The sequence below is a fragment of the Vulpes vulpes genome, chromosome 5 (genome assembly GCF_048418805.1).
Source record: "Vulpes vulpes isolate BD-2025 chromosome 5, VulVul3, whole genome shotgun sequence".
NCBI classification, from domain to species: Eukaryota; Metazoa; Chordata; class Mammalia; order Carnivora; family Canidae; genus Vulpes; species Vulpes vulpes.
In genome coordinates, this window is record NC_132784.1 from 36,754,013 (window position 1) to 36,774,510 (window position 20,498).

At 36.1% G+C, this 20,498-nt stretch overlaps 1 protein-coding gene across 4 annotated transcripts in view; it reads left to right on the forward strand.

Moving 5' to 3' along the window:
• DCC (DCC netrin 1 receptor) overlaps window positions 1–20,498 on the forward strand; it is a 1,087,624-nt gene that overhangs the window by 518,008 nt on the left and 549,118 nt on the right. For all 4 annotated transcript variants that reach the window (XM_025997616.2, XM_072757871.1, XM_072757870.1 and 1 more), the window contains exons 4-5: window positions 1,456–1,606; window positions 2,812–2,948. In XM_025997616.2, the coding sequence (XP_025853401.1) occupies window positions 1,456–1,606; window positions 2,812–2,948 (288 nt within the window). The remainder of the gene's footprint in view (window positions 1–1,455; window positions 1,607–2,811; window positions 2,949–20,498) is intronic.

Here is a 20,498-nt window from a genome sequence, read left to right on the forward strand (position 1 = left end):
TGAACTTTGAATGATGGAAGTTTAGTCAACAGGCAGGTCAGAGGATATCACCATGGCTGGGAGAACTTCCTCCAAGCTCACTTAACCATAGACTACTGTAGTGGTGTCCCAGCTTTCGGAGTGGAATACATGTGGAAGGTGGAAGAGAAGCTCTTAATTCACACAGAGTTTTCTCTTGGCTGTGTTGAACCAGGATTTTGTAAAATTTTTTGCTATTCCACCTAATAATGTTTTAGCAACTTTGGAACAAATGAGTTCTAATGAGTCTTTAGGTTGAAAGACACTGTTTTATTAGCCTGATAGTAAAAATGAATAATGTTGGGGCCTGGATGGCTCAGTTGGGTAAGTGTCCAACTCTTGATTTTGGCTCAGGTCATGATCTCAGAGTCATGAGATGGAGCCCTGCATTGAGCTCTGGACTGAGCTTGGAGCCTGCTTGGGATTTTCTCTTCCTCCTCCTCCTCCCCCGCCCCCCCCCCCCCCCCACCCCCCGGTCTGTTCACTCACTCTCTCTTTCTCTCTGTAGTAAATAAATAAGTAAACAAATAATAAACAAATAAGTAAAATGAATAATGTTGGTTATACAGAACTAGAAAATGCATAAGGTGAGGTAGGAGGATACAAGAGCTCTTCATTTACACAGAGACTCAACTCTAGGGACAAACTCTTTGGAATGTTGTTAGAAATTAAAAATAGGGGATGCCTGGGTGGCTCAGAGGTTGAGGGTCTGCCTTTGACTCAGGGCGTGATACTGGAGACCCAGGATCGAGTCTTACATTGGGCTCCCAGCGGGGAGCCTGCCTTTCCTTCTGTCTATGTCTCTGCCTCTCTCTTTCTCTATCTCTCATGAATAAATAAATAAATAATCTTAAAAAATAGAAATTAAAAATAAAGAGAAGGCTTAGAAACAGCCAAACTTACTGTTATACAAAACAAAATTTAATGTAAGTTCAATTTTGAAGACAACAGATATTTTTTTTTCAGTACCTTCTACAGCCTAACTTCTCAAAGCTTATATGTTTTTTAACACAATTCTAACAGCCACAGAAGCAATAGACAAAGCAGAAGGAAGTGAAATAGGTAGTAGTGGAAGACAAATTAAAAATGTTAAAAAGTTACTGGTGATAATGTTTAGAAAAATTACTGATAATATTTTCTTGTTCTTTAATGAGAAGTCAACAAGTCCTGCAGCCAAAATGAATGACTTATAACCCCAAACTTCCATCTATTGCTTTGTATCATGATGTCAACAACAGTTAAGAATATTTTATCATAATCCTAGAAACTTAGGATGGAGAAACCTTTTAAGAGTCTAGTTTATAAGTTTCACTGGTAACTCTCCATTTTCTTTCCTTACCTCCTCTCTATCAGAGTGTCTTACTAGGGAAAAAAATGGTTCAACCTACACCATTTATATTTTCATAAAAGATGTGATCCTGTGTTTTCTTTTTACAGACCCAGGACTGCATAGGCAGCTATATTTTCTGCAAAGACCATCCAATGTAGTAGCCATTGAAGGAAAAGATGCCATCCTGGAGTGTTGTGTTTCTGGCTATCCTCCCCCGAGTTTTACCTGGTTACGAGGAGAGGAAGTCATCCAACTCAGGTATCACAAATTGAAGACTTTTGTGAAGTATATGTCACTGTTTCTCTTTCTCTAATTTGATATGGATATCTAGTAATACTAGAGTTTTTGATGATAATTGATTTCCCCCTACATTCTTTGACATTATGCAATATATGAAAGACATTTACACAATGGGATTAAGAGATGGGAAACAGACTCAAAATCTATGAGACCAATTCGGAAAAGAAATTGAGAAAGCCAGTGTTGCTGTTGAAAAAGCCCTGTCCAAAAAATATTCATCAAAAATACATTGGAGGATCTCATCCTAAGGAAGTGGTATAGACAGTGAAATATTTATTAAGAAATTAAAATTTTCTGAATTGAAATATAGACCTTGTCATTATAGGGTCTGTGCAATTTTTTTTCAGTCCCAATTATATCTTTCACATTCCAGATGTGACAAATATTTGAGATAGGACAAAAGGAGAGCATGGCTAGCTTTGAATTATTAGGCGTTTGTTTTAAGACATAGTTAGAAAGTAAACCCTTAATAGAATGGAACACTTAGTCTGAAACATTTTGATTAAATGGATTTCACTTAAGAAATTAATTTCATTGATTTGGAGGTCTCCCTTTCAACACGTTTATTTTCTATTACGAGTTAGGTTCACAGACAATAACTTAAATCTTTAAATTTCATTTCCCATATGTATTTATATAAGAACACTCTATGGTGTAGTGTCACAGTACTTCTGAGAATACTGAAGCACGTGAGAAAGCTGGTTGCAACACTAGAATGCCAAAACGTGTTCTCTGAATGCAACCAGACGTTGTCGGTATAGTATGAAATGTGACTTTGTACAAAGGTCACTAGATCAGATGTCAGGACGCAAGACATCGACTCTCACTGTGGAGAATCACTTCTCTGGACCTCATGGTCCTCAAATCCAAATGAGAGAATTGCACCAGATTATCTGTAAATTTCTTTTCAGTATTAAGCTTGGTTTCAATCTATTTAATTTCTTTGATCACTGCCCATAATCTTCCAGTGGGAGTGGTTTACCTCAAATGAATTTTTGATCAATAAATGTTGTGTTATCAAGGCCTCATAAAATAGTTTCTAATTCTAATGCTATCATTTGATCTTTTGTAGAGTTTATTTGAACCTCTAAGTACCTTGCCTGGTATATACATATGTATTTGTACATTTATCTACTCTCTAATTTTATGTCTGTGCCTCACAGGTCCAAAAAGTATTCCTTATTGGGTGGAAGCAACTTGCTTATCTCCAATGTGACGGATGATGATAGTGGAACTTACACCTGTGTTGTTACATATAAAAATGAGAATATTAGTGCCTCTGCAGAGCTCACGGTCTTGGGTAAGTCAATGGCATGAGAGTAATTTACACTGTCCTTTTACCAAAATACATCACCATGACACTCTAAATGCTTATCCCTGAATTGCTTCCTGTGTTTATTAGTATGAAGTTGCAAACTCCCAATATTCCATACATGTCCTTGCTCTTCTTTGATTCATTGCGTAGGGGTTAAGTGCAGTGTTTGAATACTTGCTCATTGACTAAAATCCAGACACATCACTCTTAAGGCTAATTATTCCAGTGATACAACTGAAACCTATGAAAAATTATTATTTAACAAATGTGTTAAACAGCCAATGAATTAAATAACAAATGAGAGACTCCCAAATATTTTATCTGGGGAAAATAAATGAAGGAATAAATGAGAGAAATTGCATAAACGGTATACACTTGAATGGAAAAGTCAGGTGTCATTTGAGATGACAGATAGGGTTCCTGACACTAAGTTCAAATGTCTTGGTGAGATTGTTTTCTTAATATGGAAATACTGTATATGCTATGTTGAAGGTGAACCATTATAATCAAATACATCTAAGGAAAACTTGCATAGAAAGAATCTAATTTTAAAATTTTAAGGGGCTTGGATGGTACATATTATTCAGAAAGGCAGGGTCACTGTGTATCATTGCAAGTTCATAATTGTTGTATGTGGGAGGTACTCAAACACATCATTTATCTTTTACTCCAGATATTTTTTTTCAGTCAGTTTCATTTGAATCATGTAATTTGGAGAAGGTGCTTTACTATTTGAATTGCTTTTTCCTATAACAGCAACTACAACAAAAAATGTTTCCCGGTCTTAGGATTTTTCCTTCTGGAATTTTTTTTTTTTTTTTATTTTTTTACCTTGTAAAGAGTACAGGAAAAATCATAGTCTCTTTAAAAGTTATTCTACAAAATGAAGAGGTATGGTACGCTGATTATATCTGCTAACCTCTACCATAATATTACTATGCTATCCATTTTACTTTTTGGCTTTAAAGTTTATACAGAAAATGCTTTAATCTACAGATAGGGCAATAATATATGTAATGGATGAGACAATGGAGTTGTTTGTTCTTTGATCAAACCATAAATATTAAGCTAAGAATAGGCAAAGGACTTTATTTTTTTTATTTTTTTTATTTTTTATTTTTTTTGGTTTTAGAGGTAGCATTATTCTAACTAAAATAGCTTGTCTTTAAAATGGCAGCAAAAAATAAGTAAGTAAATAAATAAATAAATAAATAAATAAATAAATAAATAAAAGGGCAGCCAAAAAATAAAATAAAATAAAATGGCAGCAATTTAGTATAGTCATTTTATATGGAAGTTGCTAGTGAAACAAAGAACTTTTACATTTGTTATATCAAAGTACAGCAACACAGATTAGCTATGCAGAAATCATGTTGTAATGTATAGTACTGATCATAAGGCAAATGCAGTTATAGAATTACCTGGAATTTTTAGCGATCATAAGTAAACTTCTAATCGCAAATATAGGAGGTCAAACTTCATATCAAATTAATTCATAATATTTGGACTCATGATGCTTCATTGATATCTAAGCCAATTGTATATAAATTATGATTTCTGAGAATAAACAGTGAAGAAATATAGGTACATGCATACATATATGTACACACTGATTCGTAGCATCTTCTGTGCGTTCCCGTGCGCATATGTATGTTCTCCAGTTCTTTATTGTTGAGCATTGCCCTGTTTCCAAGTTCTGTTAAACACAAACACACACATACACACACACACACACACAATAGCACTGAAATGATTATTCTGTATCTTTGCTATTTATTTGCTTATATGGTAAGGAAAAGTATCACAGAAGTGTTCATACTCACACCAGCAGTGCAAAAATTGCCTATCTCCAAAAGAATACATTTCTCTCAGATTCCTCGGGTGGCTCACACGTCTGCCTTCGGCTCAGGTCATGATCCCAGAGTCTTGGGATCCAGCCCTGCCTTGGGCTCCCTGCTCAGTGGGGAACCTGTGGCTCCCTCTGCCTCTCTCTCTCTCTCTCTCTCTCTCTCTCTCTCAGCCTCTCCACTATGCTTGTGCTCTCTCTTTCTCTCTCTTTTATAATTGAATTTAAAAAAGAATATATTCCTACCAATATTTGCCTGCCTAACAATTTTATAAAATGGAGTCTCTTTGTTCTAATTTGCATCCTTATTAAATTTGGGTTTCTTTTTCATGGTTTTACTGGACATTTGCATGTAATAGTTTGTGAGTTAGCCATCAATCTTTTTGACCTTTATACATTTATTAAAATATTCATCTTTATTTTATTGATTTACAGGAACTCTTAATGTAGGAAGAATAGTAACTATGCTGTGTAGGCTCTGTCTGTATGCATTTTGATGTTCTGTTTTTCATTTTTATTTTACATTTTCTATAAGGCGTCAAGTATTTTTCTTTATGGATGCTGGCTTTGTTGCTGTTAGACTCACATTTTTATTCTAAACGCATCACTCTATTTCCAAAAATTTCATTGCAGATTACATGTTCAATGTGTAAATTACAAGCAATATTAATTTAAAAAACTAGGTAGAGTTCTGCTTATATCTTGGGTCTTCTTTTAAAAAATTCTCTTGGTAACTGGGTATACATTTTAAAGATCTTGCACAGACCTGATATGATCTATAACTATTATAGAAGGTATGATTTAATTCAGGAAATGATCATAATACTGTTTTAACTATTCTACTCAGGCTTTAAAATGAATGTTGATATAATAAAATCTTCTTTTTTTAAGATTTTATTTATTTATTCATGAGAGACACACAGAGAGAGGCAGAGACACAGGCAGAGGGAGAAGCAGGCTCCATACAGGGAGCCCAATGTGGGACTCGATCCCGGGACTCCAGGATCATACCCTGGGCTGGAGGCAGGGGCTAAACCCCTGAGCCACCCAGGGATCCCCCTGATATAATAAAATCTTTGATACAGTATTTGGCTATTCTGTTATAGAGTTGAGCTCAATTTGCAGGGCTGAATTTATATGGAAAATATAATTTATTACTTTTTTTTAAGTAAAAGATGCAAAGAGCTTCATTAGCAGTGTTATTCAAATAGGTTTCATTAGCTTTAAGAATTTTACCATAGTGTAAATTCTTCATAAGATAAAAATCCCACAAGAAATCCCAAGTTGTGCTTACAAGCTTTAATCATGCATTTTATCAGACTTTTGTTTTGCCTTTCAAATCAATGGTCCTTTTTTGTACTTGAACTCGCTTTGAATGTGAACCTGCATGAACTAATAGACTTTTCAAGTATGATATCATTTTATATACAACAAGAGAAATTCTGTGGTCTTCCTCAAGAGTTTCTGAGTTAATAAACATTAAATATCATTTAAAGCATTTACACTATAAAATGAATATTGAAAGTTGCATAATAATTAAACTTCTTGGGGAAATCTGTAATAGACGAGATTAAGGACAACTTGTCTAAGGTATGTGAAATTTAAATTAGTAATAGATGTGTTCTTAATAATAGCCATTTATGTTAATGTTTCTGATCTATTAGAATATTCAATAATACCGTACTGGTGGATGTAATTTGAGTACATGTATTGCACTAGGTTCTGGAAAAGCTACAAAAAGTTTGAAGTCTGGCTTCAATGGGCTTGTAGTGTAATTTCAAATTCAAAAATCAATTGCCCTCATCAATTTAGAGTAAGTTCCTTTTTTCCCCCCTCCATTTTGCATGTTAACGTGGACTCTGTGAAGATATGAAGGGTTAATAGTCTCTCTCTCATAAAAGAACCTAAAGAAGTGGTAGCAGGAGAAGTGCTGAAAAGGAGGTTGCAGAGGGAAGTTTTCTGAATATTGTTGCCAGCTTATATGCTGTCTAAATCACCAGTGCCATGGTTATTTTTTTGAACTCTGTTTTTTAAAAAAGAAGTAAAGAAAGGTATTCTATCCATTATTACTTTCCAAATAACCAGCTTTTTGGCACAAGAGTTATAATCACCCTTAAAAAACATTCAAGAGATTTGCTACTGCCTTAGGTCTAGATTGATCTGATGTTTGAATCAATGCAGAAATGCATACTTTATTTTATTTTCTTTTAATTTTTAAAGATTTTATTTATTTATTCATGAGAGACACAGAAAGAGAAGTAAAGAAACAGGCAGAGGGAGAAGCAGGCTCCCTGGGGGGAGCCCATGCAGGACTCCATCCCCAGTCCAGGGATCACACCCTGAGCTGAAGGCAGACACCCAACCATAGTGCCACCCAGGCATCCCAGAAATGCATACTTTAACAAAATATTTGATAAGCAAGGAATGGGGAAGGGGATATGATCTGATGTGACTGAAGAGTGTGGGGCCAATGCGAGTCTGGTAGGGGACTGGAAAAGTGGTACAGATCCTGAATGGTTTGCTAATGTGGTTAGATTTTTATCTTTTTTTTTTAAATAAATTTATTTTTTATAGGTGTTCAATTTGCTAACATATAGAATAACACCCAGTGCTCATCCCATCAAGTGGGCCCCTCAGTGCCCATCACCCAGTCACCCCCACCCCCCGCCCACCTCCCTTTCTACCACCCCTAGTTTGTTTCCCAGAGTTAGGAGTCTCTCATGTTCTGTCTCCCTCTCTGATATTTCCCACTCATTTTCTCTCCTTTCCCCTTTATTCCCTTTCACTATTTTTTATATTACCCAAATGAATGAGACCATATAATGTTTGTTCTTCTCCGATTGACTTTTTAAGGGCAATGGAAAAACATGGGTTGGTTTTGGGGTTGTGGCTTATAGCTGTTTCATCTTGGCCAGTTATTTAACTCGCCAATCCTCAATCCCTTCACTTGTAAAGAATGATAATTACTTCCTCATAGGGCTTGATGATTGCTTAGGTGTGAAATTTGGGAGAGAAGGCTTCCAGAATAGGAGGCATGGCTTTGGGTGCTGTGGGAAGTAAAGAAATATAAGATGTTCTTCTAGACCTCAGCAGAAGCCTAAAGCAGAGTTGTAAAAATTAAGCAAGAATGAAACAACAAAATGCCATAAATATTAAAACATCCTATGTACCCTCTCCATACCCAGTTTTACTCACCTGTAACATGTACAAAGCAACAACTGGTCCCCACATAATTCTCATGAGTCCTGGAAGAATTATATAATGATGTTCTAATAACACAGAGAAACAAAATTTGTCAGTAATCTCAAGAAAAACAGAAAAATATTAGGTTTGTGGCACAAGGATGGCGTCCAAATTTGTAAAGCATTTTATATTTTTTAAGCTTCCTCTGGGTCCCTATAGTCTGCTATCCATCTTTTGGCCCAGCTAGATTGTGAGAAAAGCCAGATACCACGTCTTTTCATGTTGGTCACTCAAAGCCTTGGCTTGTTCTCTGGCTCATCTGTGTTTTAAATGTAAAAAATACAGTTGTATGTGCATTGCATATAAATTATCTAGCTTTCTATCAAAATATTTTATAAGCTTTTTATGGAGACTTGTATTTTTGTAGAACGTTGTTATGGACCGAATTGTTTTCCCCCAAATTCATATGTTGAAGCTTTAATCATCAATGTGACTCTATTTGGAGATAGGACCTTTAATTAAGGAGGTAATTAAAATTAAATGAAATCCTAAGAATGAGGCCCTAAGCTAATAGGAATGGTGTCTTTTTAAGAAGAGGAAGAGGCATCAGAGCATTTTTCTCTCTCAGCACAAACACATAGAAAATGGAGTATGTGGGGACAGAGAGAAAGGCACCATCTCCAAGCCAAGGAGAGATGTCGCACCAGAAATCAACCCTGCTGCCACCTTTATCTGAAACTTCAGACTCCAGAACTGTGAGAAAATGAGTTGATGGGGTCTAAGCCACCGAATCTGTGGTGATATTTTGTTAGAGCAGCTGGAGCAGATGAGTATTTCCACAGAAAAAGGAACTCTGCTGTGTATTATACTGTTGAAAAGATGCTTGATTACTTTTATAGAGGCATAAGCCACAACAAAGAAGTATATTACCAACATTTCTTACATATTGTTGGTAATGACAATCTCAAATTTCCAAGAGTGTGAAAAAAATGTCGTTCTTATAGGAGCAATGAATCAAAAGCCATTTCTCTGTTTATGTACTAGGTTATATGTAGTTCCAAGATCTGAATGTCCCCTTGTTTATTTTTTTCTTTAACATCATCATCTTTTTATTTAGTAATTTATAAGTATAAGGTACTAACATTTTAGAGCCTATAATTTTGAATGAGCTATCGCAACTTTAATAATAAATATATCATTAACTGAAGAAAAAATTTTTTAAATTCAATTCTTAGATATGCTCTATGAATTCAATTTACTACAACAAGCATGCAGATGTTCACACTCCATCAACTCTCAGATGTGTCTAGTAATGGAAGGAAATATGATAATTAAAAACCGATATGGAAAAAAAAAACCGATATGGTTTTGTGTCCTTTTATTTTCTATATATGCTTTATTTTTTAATTATTTTTTTCTGAAACATATTTGATGTGTTGCTACTTTCTGAGCATGTATAACTGATCAAGTAGGGAACTGACCCATCCATGTGTTTAGAGAGTAACTGGCACGTCCACCTCCATTAAGGTGTTCGGTTGCCTCTTTTATAAATTTGCCATTGGATCACCCATGTCGAGTTTTTGACTTGGGTCCTTAGCTATAAATGGAAAATAGTTATCATAAAATATGTTAATAAAGATAATATTTAACACATTTATTACAATATATACTTCTTTGTTTGAATGGAGTTCTCCTAAATTTACTACATCGCTGCTTCTCCCCAAGTGGCGGTCCCTAATTTTCATGTCTATCCATAATTGGCCTTTATAAGCAGTAACCTCCTCACCCACACGCATTTAATGGTCATTACCTAAAAGCAATGCCTTAGGTAAGTTTATATTGATTATCTTTCACAGGGTAATTACCAAATGGATCATAATAAAATCAGTTAAGAGTTTTGTTTTTTTGTTTTTTTATGTAGGAATATGATACCAAATATATGATAAAAAATGCATAACATAAGACAGAATTAAATTTAAAAAATCAGGATTGTTTATTTGCTGTTCCTTCCTATAACTGTGGTGATTTCTTATTGTAATTACTTTTTCACCTGAAATCACAGCCCTTGTATGAGTATGCAAAAGTTCTATACCAAATGATGTTTAGGAGATTCTATTGAATGCACATATGTATCAGAAGAAGAAAGGTGGTATTTTCATGCTATTAGAGTAAAATAATTTGGTATGACAATTGCAGTTATACTGTCTGTGCAAATGCTAGTTGAATTTGTGACAGGATTTATTTACTCATTACACAGATATTTATTTAAAGGCCTACTATGTTGATCTTTAGTCTCCTTTCCTCCTCTTTCATTAGAGAAAACAATTTGAACAGGTTTTTTTTTTTTTTTTTTTTTCATTTATCCTTGAGATGGCTATGGATCTGATTTTGTCCTCTTCTTTCTCAGAAAGATGAGAAAGGAAGTAGAGGCTCAAGAGGGAAAAGCAGAGGCTCTGCACTAATTCAGAGCATTAAAAAGGCAATCTAAGGCTATGATTTTAATTAGCCCTAACAGTCTCAGCAAGGTGAATTGACCATCTGTGGTTTAGAAGGAGGAGAACTGCTGACAGTTGTGGAAAGTTGCCCAAAAGGGCGTTCTATGCCAAAGTTGTCCTGAAGTACCAGAAGCACACATTATCCCAGAAGGAGTTTGACTGTTACAGGACTCAAACTAAATTATACAGGAGTGTTTTAATTAAAGTTAGCAAGAGCTAGCATCCGTTGTGCCTGCTAATTTCGAAAGGCTAAGGAGCAAAGCATGACATTTCTTCCTATGCTTTCTAAGGACTTTTATTTCTGACTTATTATTTAATATATCTAGATATAATCATTTTAGTGATTGTTTTACATGGTAGGGTGTGGACTTATCTTTAATATGATCTAGTATATTTGAGCAGGAAACCACCAGAACATACTTGTATTCATACTCCTGAAATTTGGACCATAAGACCAAGGCTCCTTCCACCACTGTGGCAGTGTGCCTAAGGGCAAAAATCACCCACTTGAAAACATGTCTTTAAATGGCAGATTCTATTCAAGTAAAGCATTTGGAGTTCTAAATATACATTTGTTGATTTATTTATCACTTATTCAACCTCTGTGTATTGAAAATGCAATGAGTTTCTTGCCTAATGCTATAAAATAGTTTTGAGATACCATTCACTATAATTCACATACAGGACAACTTCACATTTAAATTGTTACAATTGACTGGTTTCGGTGCAATCACAAATGTTTGCAAGCATATCTGACCACATTGAATTTTAGAGCATTCATCACCTCGAAAGAAACCTTGTGCCCTTTAACTATCATTCCCTCATCCTCTTATTCTCTCTTTTCCCTCTACTGTACAACAGCCCTAAGCAACTACCTGTCTACTTTCTGTCTCTGTAGATTTCTCTATTATGGACACTTTACAAAAATGGAATCATAGAGTATGTTGTGTTTTGTGACTGGTTTCTTTAGCTCAGTATAATGTTTTCAGGGTTCAGTCTTACTCTACTTTATATCAGTAGTTCATTTCTTCTTATAGCCAGATCATATTCCATTGTAAAGATATGCCACATTTTATTTATTCATTAGTTGATGGGCATAGGATTGTCTCTACTTTTGTCTATTTTTTTAAAAAGAGTTTATTTATTTTTTCATGAGAGACATGGAGAGAGAGAGGCAGAGACACAGGCAGAGGGAGAAGCAGGCTCCATGCAGGAAGCCCGATGTGGGACTCGATCCCAGGACTTGATCCCGGGACTCCAGGATCATACCCTGGACCGAAGGCAGGTGCTAAACCACCGAGCCACCGAGGGATCCCCCTACTTTTGTCTATTGTTAATAATTATCTATAAAAAAATTTTTTTATGTATAAAAATTTATGCACAAGGTTTTGTGTGGACCTATGTTTTTAGTTATCTTGAGTATATACCTAGAAGTGGAACCTCTGAATCATATGGTAACTCTATGTTCAATTATTTGAGGAATTAACAGATGTTGTCCAGAGAGACTATACCATTTTACATTCCTACCAGCAATGCTTGAGTATTTCTGTTTCTTTATATCGTCATCAATATTTGTTATTAGGTAACTTTTTTTTTTTTTTAATTCTAACTAGCCTCGTGGGTATGAAGTGGTATCTCATTGTGGGCCTGATTTGCATTTCCCTAATGACTAATGATGTTGAGATTCTTTTCATGGATTTATTCACCATTTGTATATCTTTCTTAAAGAAATGACTTTTCAGAGCCTTTGCCCATTTTAAATTGGGTTCTTTGTCTTTTTGTTATTGAGTTGTAATGGCTTTTTATGGGCATATGTGTGTGGGATGAGATATACCACTTTCATAGGAACAAGCTAAGTGGAATGCACACAGAGGAAGTACTGAGGGCAACGTGAGGTCACTGGCTATCCAGGCAAAAACATTTGAGTTCACAACGACTGATCTTTTATATGTGCTCTCTTGTTGTTTTAAACCGATGCTGTGTCACATATGCACAGTGCTTTTTGATCATTGCATCTGACATTATGTGCACCCATGAGGCAGCCCCTCCTCCTTTCTTGTGCTTCCATAATTTCTTGCTAATTCCACGATTAACATTTAACATGTTGGTTAGGCAGTTTCTCAAGGGGGAGGGGTTTGTATCTTAGTCATGTGTGTCTTGCATACTAGTTGGCATTAATTAAGCATTTAAGAAATGTGTAGGGAATGTCCGCTTTTTCCTCTCAGAATTGAATTTGGATTTAAATCCTGAATGTTGAATTTCAGTATGTGAAAAAAAAATCTCATTAAGTCCTTTTTGTGGCCAAAAAAAAAAAAAAAAAAAAAATCTTTGTAAACAATCCTCAGACTCCAAGTGTTCTTTCTCATTTTACCCATATTCTTGTTCAGAAAAGCTGTTGCTATGCAATGGTAATAGGAATTGTGCTACTCTAAATAGCAATAGCAATATTCCTTGCAAAATACATTTTGGGTATAAGTTTGGTGTGAATAAAATGGACAAAGTTAAAAATGCAGGAACTGTACAATCAAGTGAGACATCTAGTAAAGATGAAGGCTAAACATTTTTGTTCACCCACATTCCCCAGGTTGTATGCATTTTACGGGTATTCCTAAAGAAAACGAAAAAAACAAAACAAGACAAAATGAATAATCATCTGTCATTACCTGCATTTGGAAAGTTCTGGATGAAACAAAGTTAAACAGGTACATACTACAGGACTTCTCAGAATCTCTGCCCATGTTTGGGAAATGCTATGTGCAATTAGAAAAGGTTCTAAGGTTGAAAACTTTTTTTCCCTTATATTTGGAGACTGAAAGAGAGCTTCAGGTGAAGAATTTCCTGCTATCAGCAGTAAAGCTCTACCACTTTGGCTTATATGTAATGGACACTTACTGTGTACATTCCTATGGAATCTGCTTACCCAATTAAAAGTGGATTTTTACTACGATTACAGGTGTACCTGGTTTTTTGTTTTTTTTGTGGGGTTTTTTTGTTTTTTTGTTTTGTTTTGTTTTGTTTTGTTTTTTGGTTCTTGCAGTTCAGAACCATTACACATTCTGTAAGAAGCAACACGATGCCACCTTAATCACAGCCCAGTGCTTCTCTCCTGCTAAGAAAAATAAATGTGATGTTTGTGAGTTTGCATCTACTGCTTCTTTAGAGGACCAGCAAAGAAAATAATTAGCCCAAGTGATTACATTATATAATTCAATTTTCCCTTGGTATATTCTTACTGACATTCAAAAAGTAGTTAGCGAATCCAACTGCCAAATGCTCAGTAATAACACTTTATCACCAATTTACAGTGCATGAAAACAAAAGAAATTTCAAATGAGCTAAGGGATTGAGAAGTGTGTGTGTGTGTGCGATTTTTAAAGGATGGTTAACCAGATAGATGTGGGGATTGTGCACATAATACTGTTTCTCCTTGGAAATGATAATTCAGCTTGCAAAATACCTAGGGAATTAAGATGACATGAGGTCATTATGTAGATATATGTAGGAAGGGAAAGTCACAGCAGGGGCATTTTCCTTGTTTGGCTTTTAAAACAATAATAAAATAATAATAAGTGAAATTCTGGCCTCAGAAGAAGATATCAGTGAGTGAGTTTTTCTCCTCACTACCTCTTCACTCTCTTCCATGTAAACAGGGGAATAAGTTAGTTCTCATTTTTTACTTCCACTGCAAACTGCTTGTTTTTCTTCTTTTTTGGCTGAACATTGTGTAGACAATTTATAGTACCTCCCCTAAAAGGAGAGCCATTTGTGTGATTGTGACTCTCATCTTTCCTTCCATCCACACTTCCCCCTTCTACCTACCATCTTCTTCCCCTTTCTGCTCCTCCAGTCTGCTCCGATATAGGCTTGAGGGTGCCACTGGGGAGTGGGTATGAACACATCACTCCATCTCTAACACGGTGCAATGGCCTGGTGATGTGTGGCCTGTAGAGTCATTACAGAGATTAGAATAAGCAAAATGGTGCATATTCACTGCAGCTCCAGGACAGTGTCTGGAACAGAGCAGACACTTGGTAAATGGCATTGTCATCATTACTACTATTAACAACAGGTGTCTGCACATTAACATGCGTTCTCCTTGATTACTCAAACTCTGGAAGTCTCGTTCAGATCTTGTGTTGTAAATTGCGCAGTTCTTGCCATCTCCTGCTGTTTCAGAGAAGCTCAAAGAGAAAGAAACTGGGATAAAGAAACATACTAGAGGTAGTGCTGAGAACCATGGAACAGAAGCCAGGCAGTACAATTTATCATAACATACAGGACTGCTGAACCCAAGTTGTGGAAGTGGGAATTTGAGTAATATTAGTAAGAGAAGATGAGTGAATTTTGCTGACTTGGTGGGCTATAGTCAAGTGACTTGGGTGTGAATCAGGGTCTGGTATATAGGAACTATTAAATAAATATTAGCTAGTATTATTTAAAAAAAATAATTTGAGCTAAAAATATTGCAAGCTTTCTGGAGGGAGCTCAAGAAGTGTGCCACCATTATTTACACATTACCAAAGACTATGAAAAATGCCAACTTTGTAAGTTATTAGGAAAATCACCCAGAAAATAAGTATTCACAATTAAATTAGCCTTTGGATAAGAAGGAATATTTATCATTCACATATACAATGCATATTAAACCTGTCAAAATAAGCAAAGAAAGTTTGATTTAATGAATATAGCCTCAGTGTTGCAATATTTCAAACCCAGGCATTAGCTTTGAGCCCTCTTTTCCTTATACCTTGCATTAAATCTGTGACAGTTGAACCTCCAGAATGTATGTATGTATGTATGTATTTTTTTTTTTTTTCCAGAATGTATTTCTGGAAAATAATTTACCCAGTCCTCCCCATCCTGACTTCCCTCACCCCAAATCCAGCTACTCTCACCTGCTGCTTAGATCAGACCTAGAACCTCCTGTCTCTCTTCCAATGTAGCCTCCCTGCAACCCATTCTTACCTAGAATGATCTTGTTAACACGCTAGTCAGAATGTAGGATGCCCCTTCTTAGAAATTAAAACCCTTAAAGTCTTTTTGTTTTTCTTAGACCAAACTAAAACCTGAACACATCTTACCAACCTCTGTGGGCTTCAGCTTGTGTTTACTTCTTTTCTAATTTCAGCACATTCTATTTCTCTTTATTAGGTTCCATGGATGCAGTCTGCTGCCTTTTCATTGGACAAATCAAACAATTTCCAGTCTCAAACCATTTGTTTGGGCAGTTCCCCATGTCTGGGATTCTCTTCCTCCAGCCTTTCATGTGGCTGCTCCTCACTTAGACCAAATTATGAATCCCACCTTCCTACGGCCTTTGCCGTGTCCATTCTGATGAAATCAGCCTCTCCCAGTTACTCTGCTCTTTTTTCTTTTTTTTTTTTCCTGATAGTACTTATTGTAACCTGTTATTATCTGTGTCCTCATTCACTGTGTCTGTCTCCACCAGGGCAAGATGCTTATCTGTTTTGCTCACTATTATGTTCCCCCCAAACTAATCAATCAGTCTGTTGAATTAATGATATGCTGCCCTTATCATCTGCATTGATGGCCTTATAACCCACATTTATTGGGCACCCAGGATGTGCCAGGAATTATGCAAAGTGCTGTGTTTTCTCATTATTTATAGTTTCAGAAATCTATAAGGGAGGTACTATTTTTATCTCCACCTTGAAGATGAGGAAATTGAGGCTCATTGTCATTGTCAGCATCATCATCATCATCGTCATTTCAGGAACGGAATTAGAATTGGCATTGTTTACCTTCCTCATACAGGGGTCAGAGGAAGGAATAGAGTCCTTAGATGTAGGAAAGCCCATCAAGACAACCCAGAGATGCAGGCTGGGTGGGTGGATCATAAAGCGAAGCCTCTGGCAAACAAAAAACTAATGGAAATCATGGAAGTTGTGTGATTCTGAAAGTGTGGTCGCCAGGCCCACCCACAGGATTGGCATCATTTGTGAGTCTGTTAGAAATACAGATTTGGTGGCCTTGCCCTGGCCTAGTGAATCAGAATATCTAGGGTTGGAGCCAGGAAGCTATAGCTTGATAATGCTTCCAGGTGATTCTCAACCCCTGCTTTTGGAGAAGGAAGCTGACCTGGTGGTTAGCAAAGGAAGCAAGAGTAAGGCAAAGCATTCTTTTTTTTTTTTTTTTTTTTTTTTTTTTTTAAGATTTTATTTCCTTATTCAGGAGAGATACACAGAGAGGCAGAGACACAGGCAGAGGGAGAAGCAGGCTCCATGCAGGGAGCCTGACATGGGACTTGACCCCGGGTCTCCAGGATCACACCCTGGGCCTAAGGCAGGCGCTAACCCACTGAGCCACCCGGGCTGCCCAAGGCAAAGCATTCTATTTTAAAACCAAACCAATCAAACAAAAGTAGGGTGAGCAGGCCACTTTCAAAGACACAGATCTGTTATTAAAATTGGAATATGAGGGAAGGGCTTGGTCATAAGGAAGAATTGTCAAGCCAGGGAACAGGAGGGGAAGCCCAAGTGGGAATTGGTAGCATCCAGGTGAACATGATCTTCTCATCTGTAGCACTTGCTCAGGTTCTTAAAACTGCCCTCCGGTATACAGGACTAGTATCAAGAGTTTGAGGTTGGACTGAGCCAAAAGTGGAGTAAAACTTTATCCACCATAGCTGCAGTTATAGCAACTGGAAGAATGTGCGCCTGAGGAGGAAGGTAGGCTGTGTGCCTGTACTGAGACAGATCCAGAAGTTTGCAGAAAGGATTCAAAACTGGTGAGAGGGATGGGCCCTGCAAGAACATTTCTAATGCTGTGTCAATAGGCCAGATGATAGTGGGTGAATTTCAGGTGTGGAAGGTACAAGGTAAGGTATTTGGGGAAGTATAATCCAAACTATGTTGACAAAAGAGATCACTCTCTCCCTATTACTTGTGTTTAGAAAAAAAAAAAAAAAAAAAAGGTATCTGAATCTCTATGTCAACTATTTCTTGAAGCCTGTCCAGTGTAGAGTAGCCATTCTAAAGGTCAACCAAATGCCAGAGGTAACCATGATAAAATTGAAAAGACCGTATTATATAATTTTGCTAAGTCTTTGGACAGAAATAATAATGTTTTTATACTTGGAGTAGAGTTTATAGTTTGATTCCGTGCATTCCATTAAGGCCATAAAACAGTTAGAACAGCCTGAAAGGTTAATGGAAATGATCAAAGGATTGAAATAATAAGACCGGATGAGAAATTTTCAGTTCAGAAAAATGATGGGTAATAAGAGACACAATCAGATTCATGTCCATGAAGGATATTAGTAAGTGGAGCAGGGACATGTTCAACAAATTCAAGAATACTATGTTTAAGAGAACTCTCTTGAAGCTTGAAGGTAATTTTAGGACAAAAAAAAAAAGTACAGGATTTCTTTATGTATCTAGTGGGCAAATGTATTAGTATTAATTCCCCACAATAGCTTTCACAAACTGCAAGGATAATAAGAAACAAATTAACATTTATAGAAGATGAGATTCAAAATGGTTTATAAGAAGGAAGCATCTAGATTATTTTAGATATTTCTTTAATATTTAAAAAAGACATTAACCATCCTCATGAAACACAAAATCCAGGAATAAATGACCACTGCAGTATTAGAGTTTTAAAATATGCTTTAACATATAGGTATACATGTACATATGCATACACACTCATGCACACATACATGTGAACACGTGTATACATTTATATTTGCTTTCTTTTAAAGTAATATCTGTCTTGTCATTATAAAAGACACATATATGCATTAATCGCAGGTACATTTGAAACAATAGAGTAGTAGGGGTGCCTGGTGGCTCAGTCAGTTAAGCGTCTGCCTTTGGCTCAGGTCATGATCCCAGGGTCGTGGGATGGAGCCTGCATTGGGCTCCCTGCTTGGTGGGGAGCCTGCTCCTCCCTCTCCCTCTGCTCCTCCCCCTGCTCATGCTCACTGTCTCTCTCTCTCTCTCTCAAATAAATAAAATCTTTAAAAAAACATAGAGTAGTAAACAAAAAAATCACACATCACTTTAATATCCAAAGGTAGCTACTATTAGTATTCTAGTGTTCTAATGCTCTATATAGGTTTATACTGTTTGTTCTGATTTTCACAATTTTTTACTGACTGTAGGATTTTGTCACTATGCAGATATGAAAACACTAATATCCTGGAAATTAAGTTTACCGGTACATAGGAGTTTTGCTTTATGCGCACAAGGAGTTTTAAATACGCACTTTTTTTGGTTTCCTTTTTAAATTCAGTTTTACTATTCAAGTTTATTATAGTCTTGAAACTACGTAGTCTTCTAATTCTACATTATGTCTATTAATACTCCATTTCATTTCTAATGTCTTTTATATGTCTTAATCCTATCCTGTTTGGTATGTAGAGCTGTTGTCTTTTAATGTCATGTGGGTGTCTCCTGTGTTTGTTCCTATCTACTCAGTTTGAAATATTTTGCCTTTTCCAAGGAGGGTTTCACTTATTCATATTTATTGTCACACGTAATTTAAATTATTCTCATGAGATATTTGAAACAAATACAGTCTAAATTTGAATATTGGCACTGTTTGCTAACTATATTACGAAATTATATGAAGACTTAGACAGTAGATTTAAAACATAGTAGAATTCCTGGCACAGAGTAAGCATTCAAATTAATATTGCTCTTGTGATTATCCCCTCTGTCTTATTTTATACTTCTGACTTTCATTTTAATACCATCTTGGTAGGTTGTTTTGTTTTGTTTTGTTTTGCTTATATCTTCTACTGTGTAGATTTTTTAAATTTGATTTATCTTTTGTAGTAATTCACAGGATAGAAATGCTGTTGCACATTTTATAGGCAACTGACTAAATTGATAAAAATACTCATATAAATTGATACTTCCAAAATCTGAATGTTTGGCAGGGAATAAAAATGCCACCATTTCTGCTGCCTATCTCCTTAGGATCTCAATGATGTGACTATTTTGGTGCCATATAAATTTTATTTATCTAGAATTGTTGGGGACTTTTGCCTTTGATTTTCCATCCTATCTGCTATGATAATTATGCATACTTAATTATGTCCATGTAGGCACTGTGATTGTTTGCTAATAGACATACATGGTAACGTATAGATGCAAAATCTGGTATTTAATGACACACTTGGAAGCGGCAGGTAGAATTTTGTTATACAAATAATAACAATGACTGTGATCACTGTTTGTATCATTATGATCTTCTTTTTCGAGAGGAGGAGGGGTGAAGGGTGAAGGAGAGAGAGAACCTTTAGCAGACTCCATGCCCAGTGCAGAGCCTGACATGGGGTTTGATCTCTCGACCCTGAGATCATGACCTGAGCTGAAACCAAGAGCCAGATACTTGACCATCTGAGCCACCCAGGCACCCTCATTATGAGCTTTTAATTGATGTGTGAAGGTAATTTCTGTGTCACTTACAAAGGACCCATATATATTTGCAGTTAAAATGTCAAGTCTTTGAGAGAAGGATGAATGTTTCTCATTTATTCTTTTTTTTTTTTAACATTCATAGAAACAGGAGACTTTCTCTATGTTGTTATTGGTAATTTTTTTTTTTTTGGAAGACTATGTGGTGATGGTTAGAGAATATCAGTTTGACAGCAAGCCTGGGCTTAAAAACCTTATTCTGGTGAATACCATTTTCCATCTCACTTTATACAAGGAAGGAGGACATTGATGGAAGCAGGGGTGCTTCCTTGGTAATGTGGATTATTGAAAAAAACATATTTGCCTTCTCAAGATGAGAGTAATATTGTGGAAGCCTGAGAAAGGACTTAAGCGGGTCAGAAAGGTCTGTGGAATTGTCCGTACTTGATGATAACTGATGCCTTGATGTCCTGAGTTCTGTTAAGTCCAAACATTAAAGACAGAATCACTAAGGACCAGAACCCTCAATGCTGGTTCTACATCTGGTACTGGCTGTGTGATTGCTGCAAATAAAGGGCAAAGCCTAGAGGCACAATCATTGTCTGAAAATAAGAAGAGGAGACTT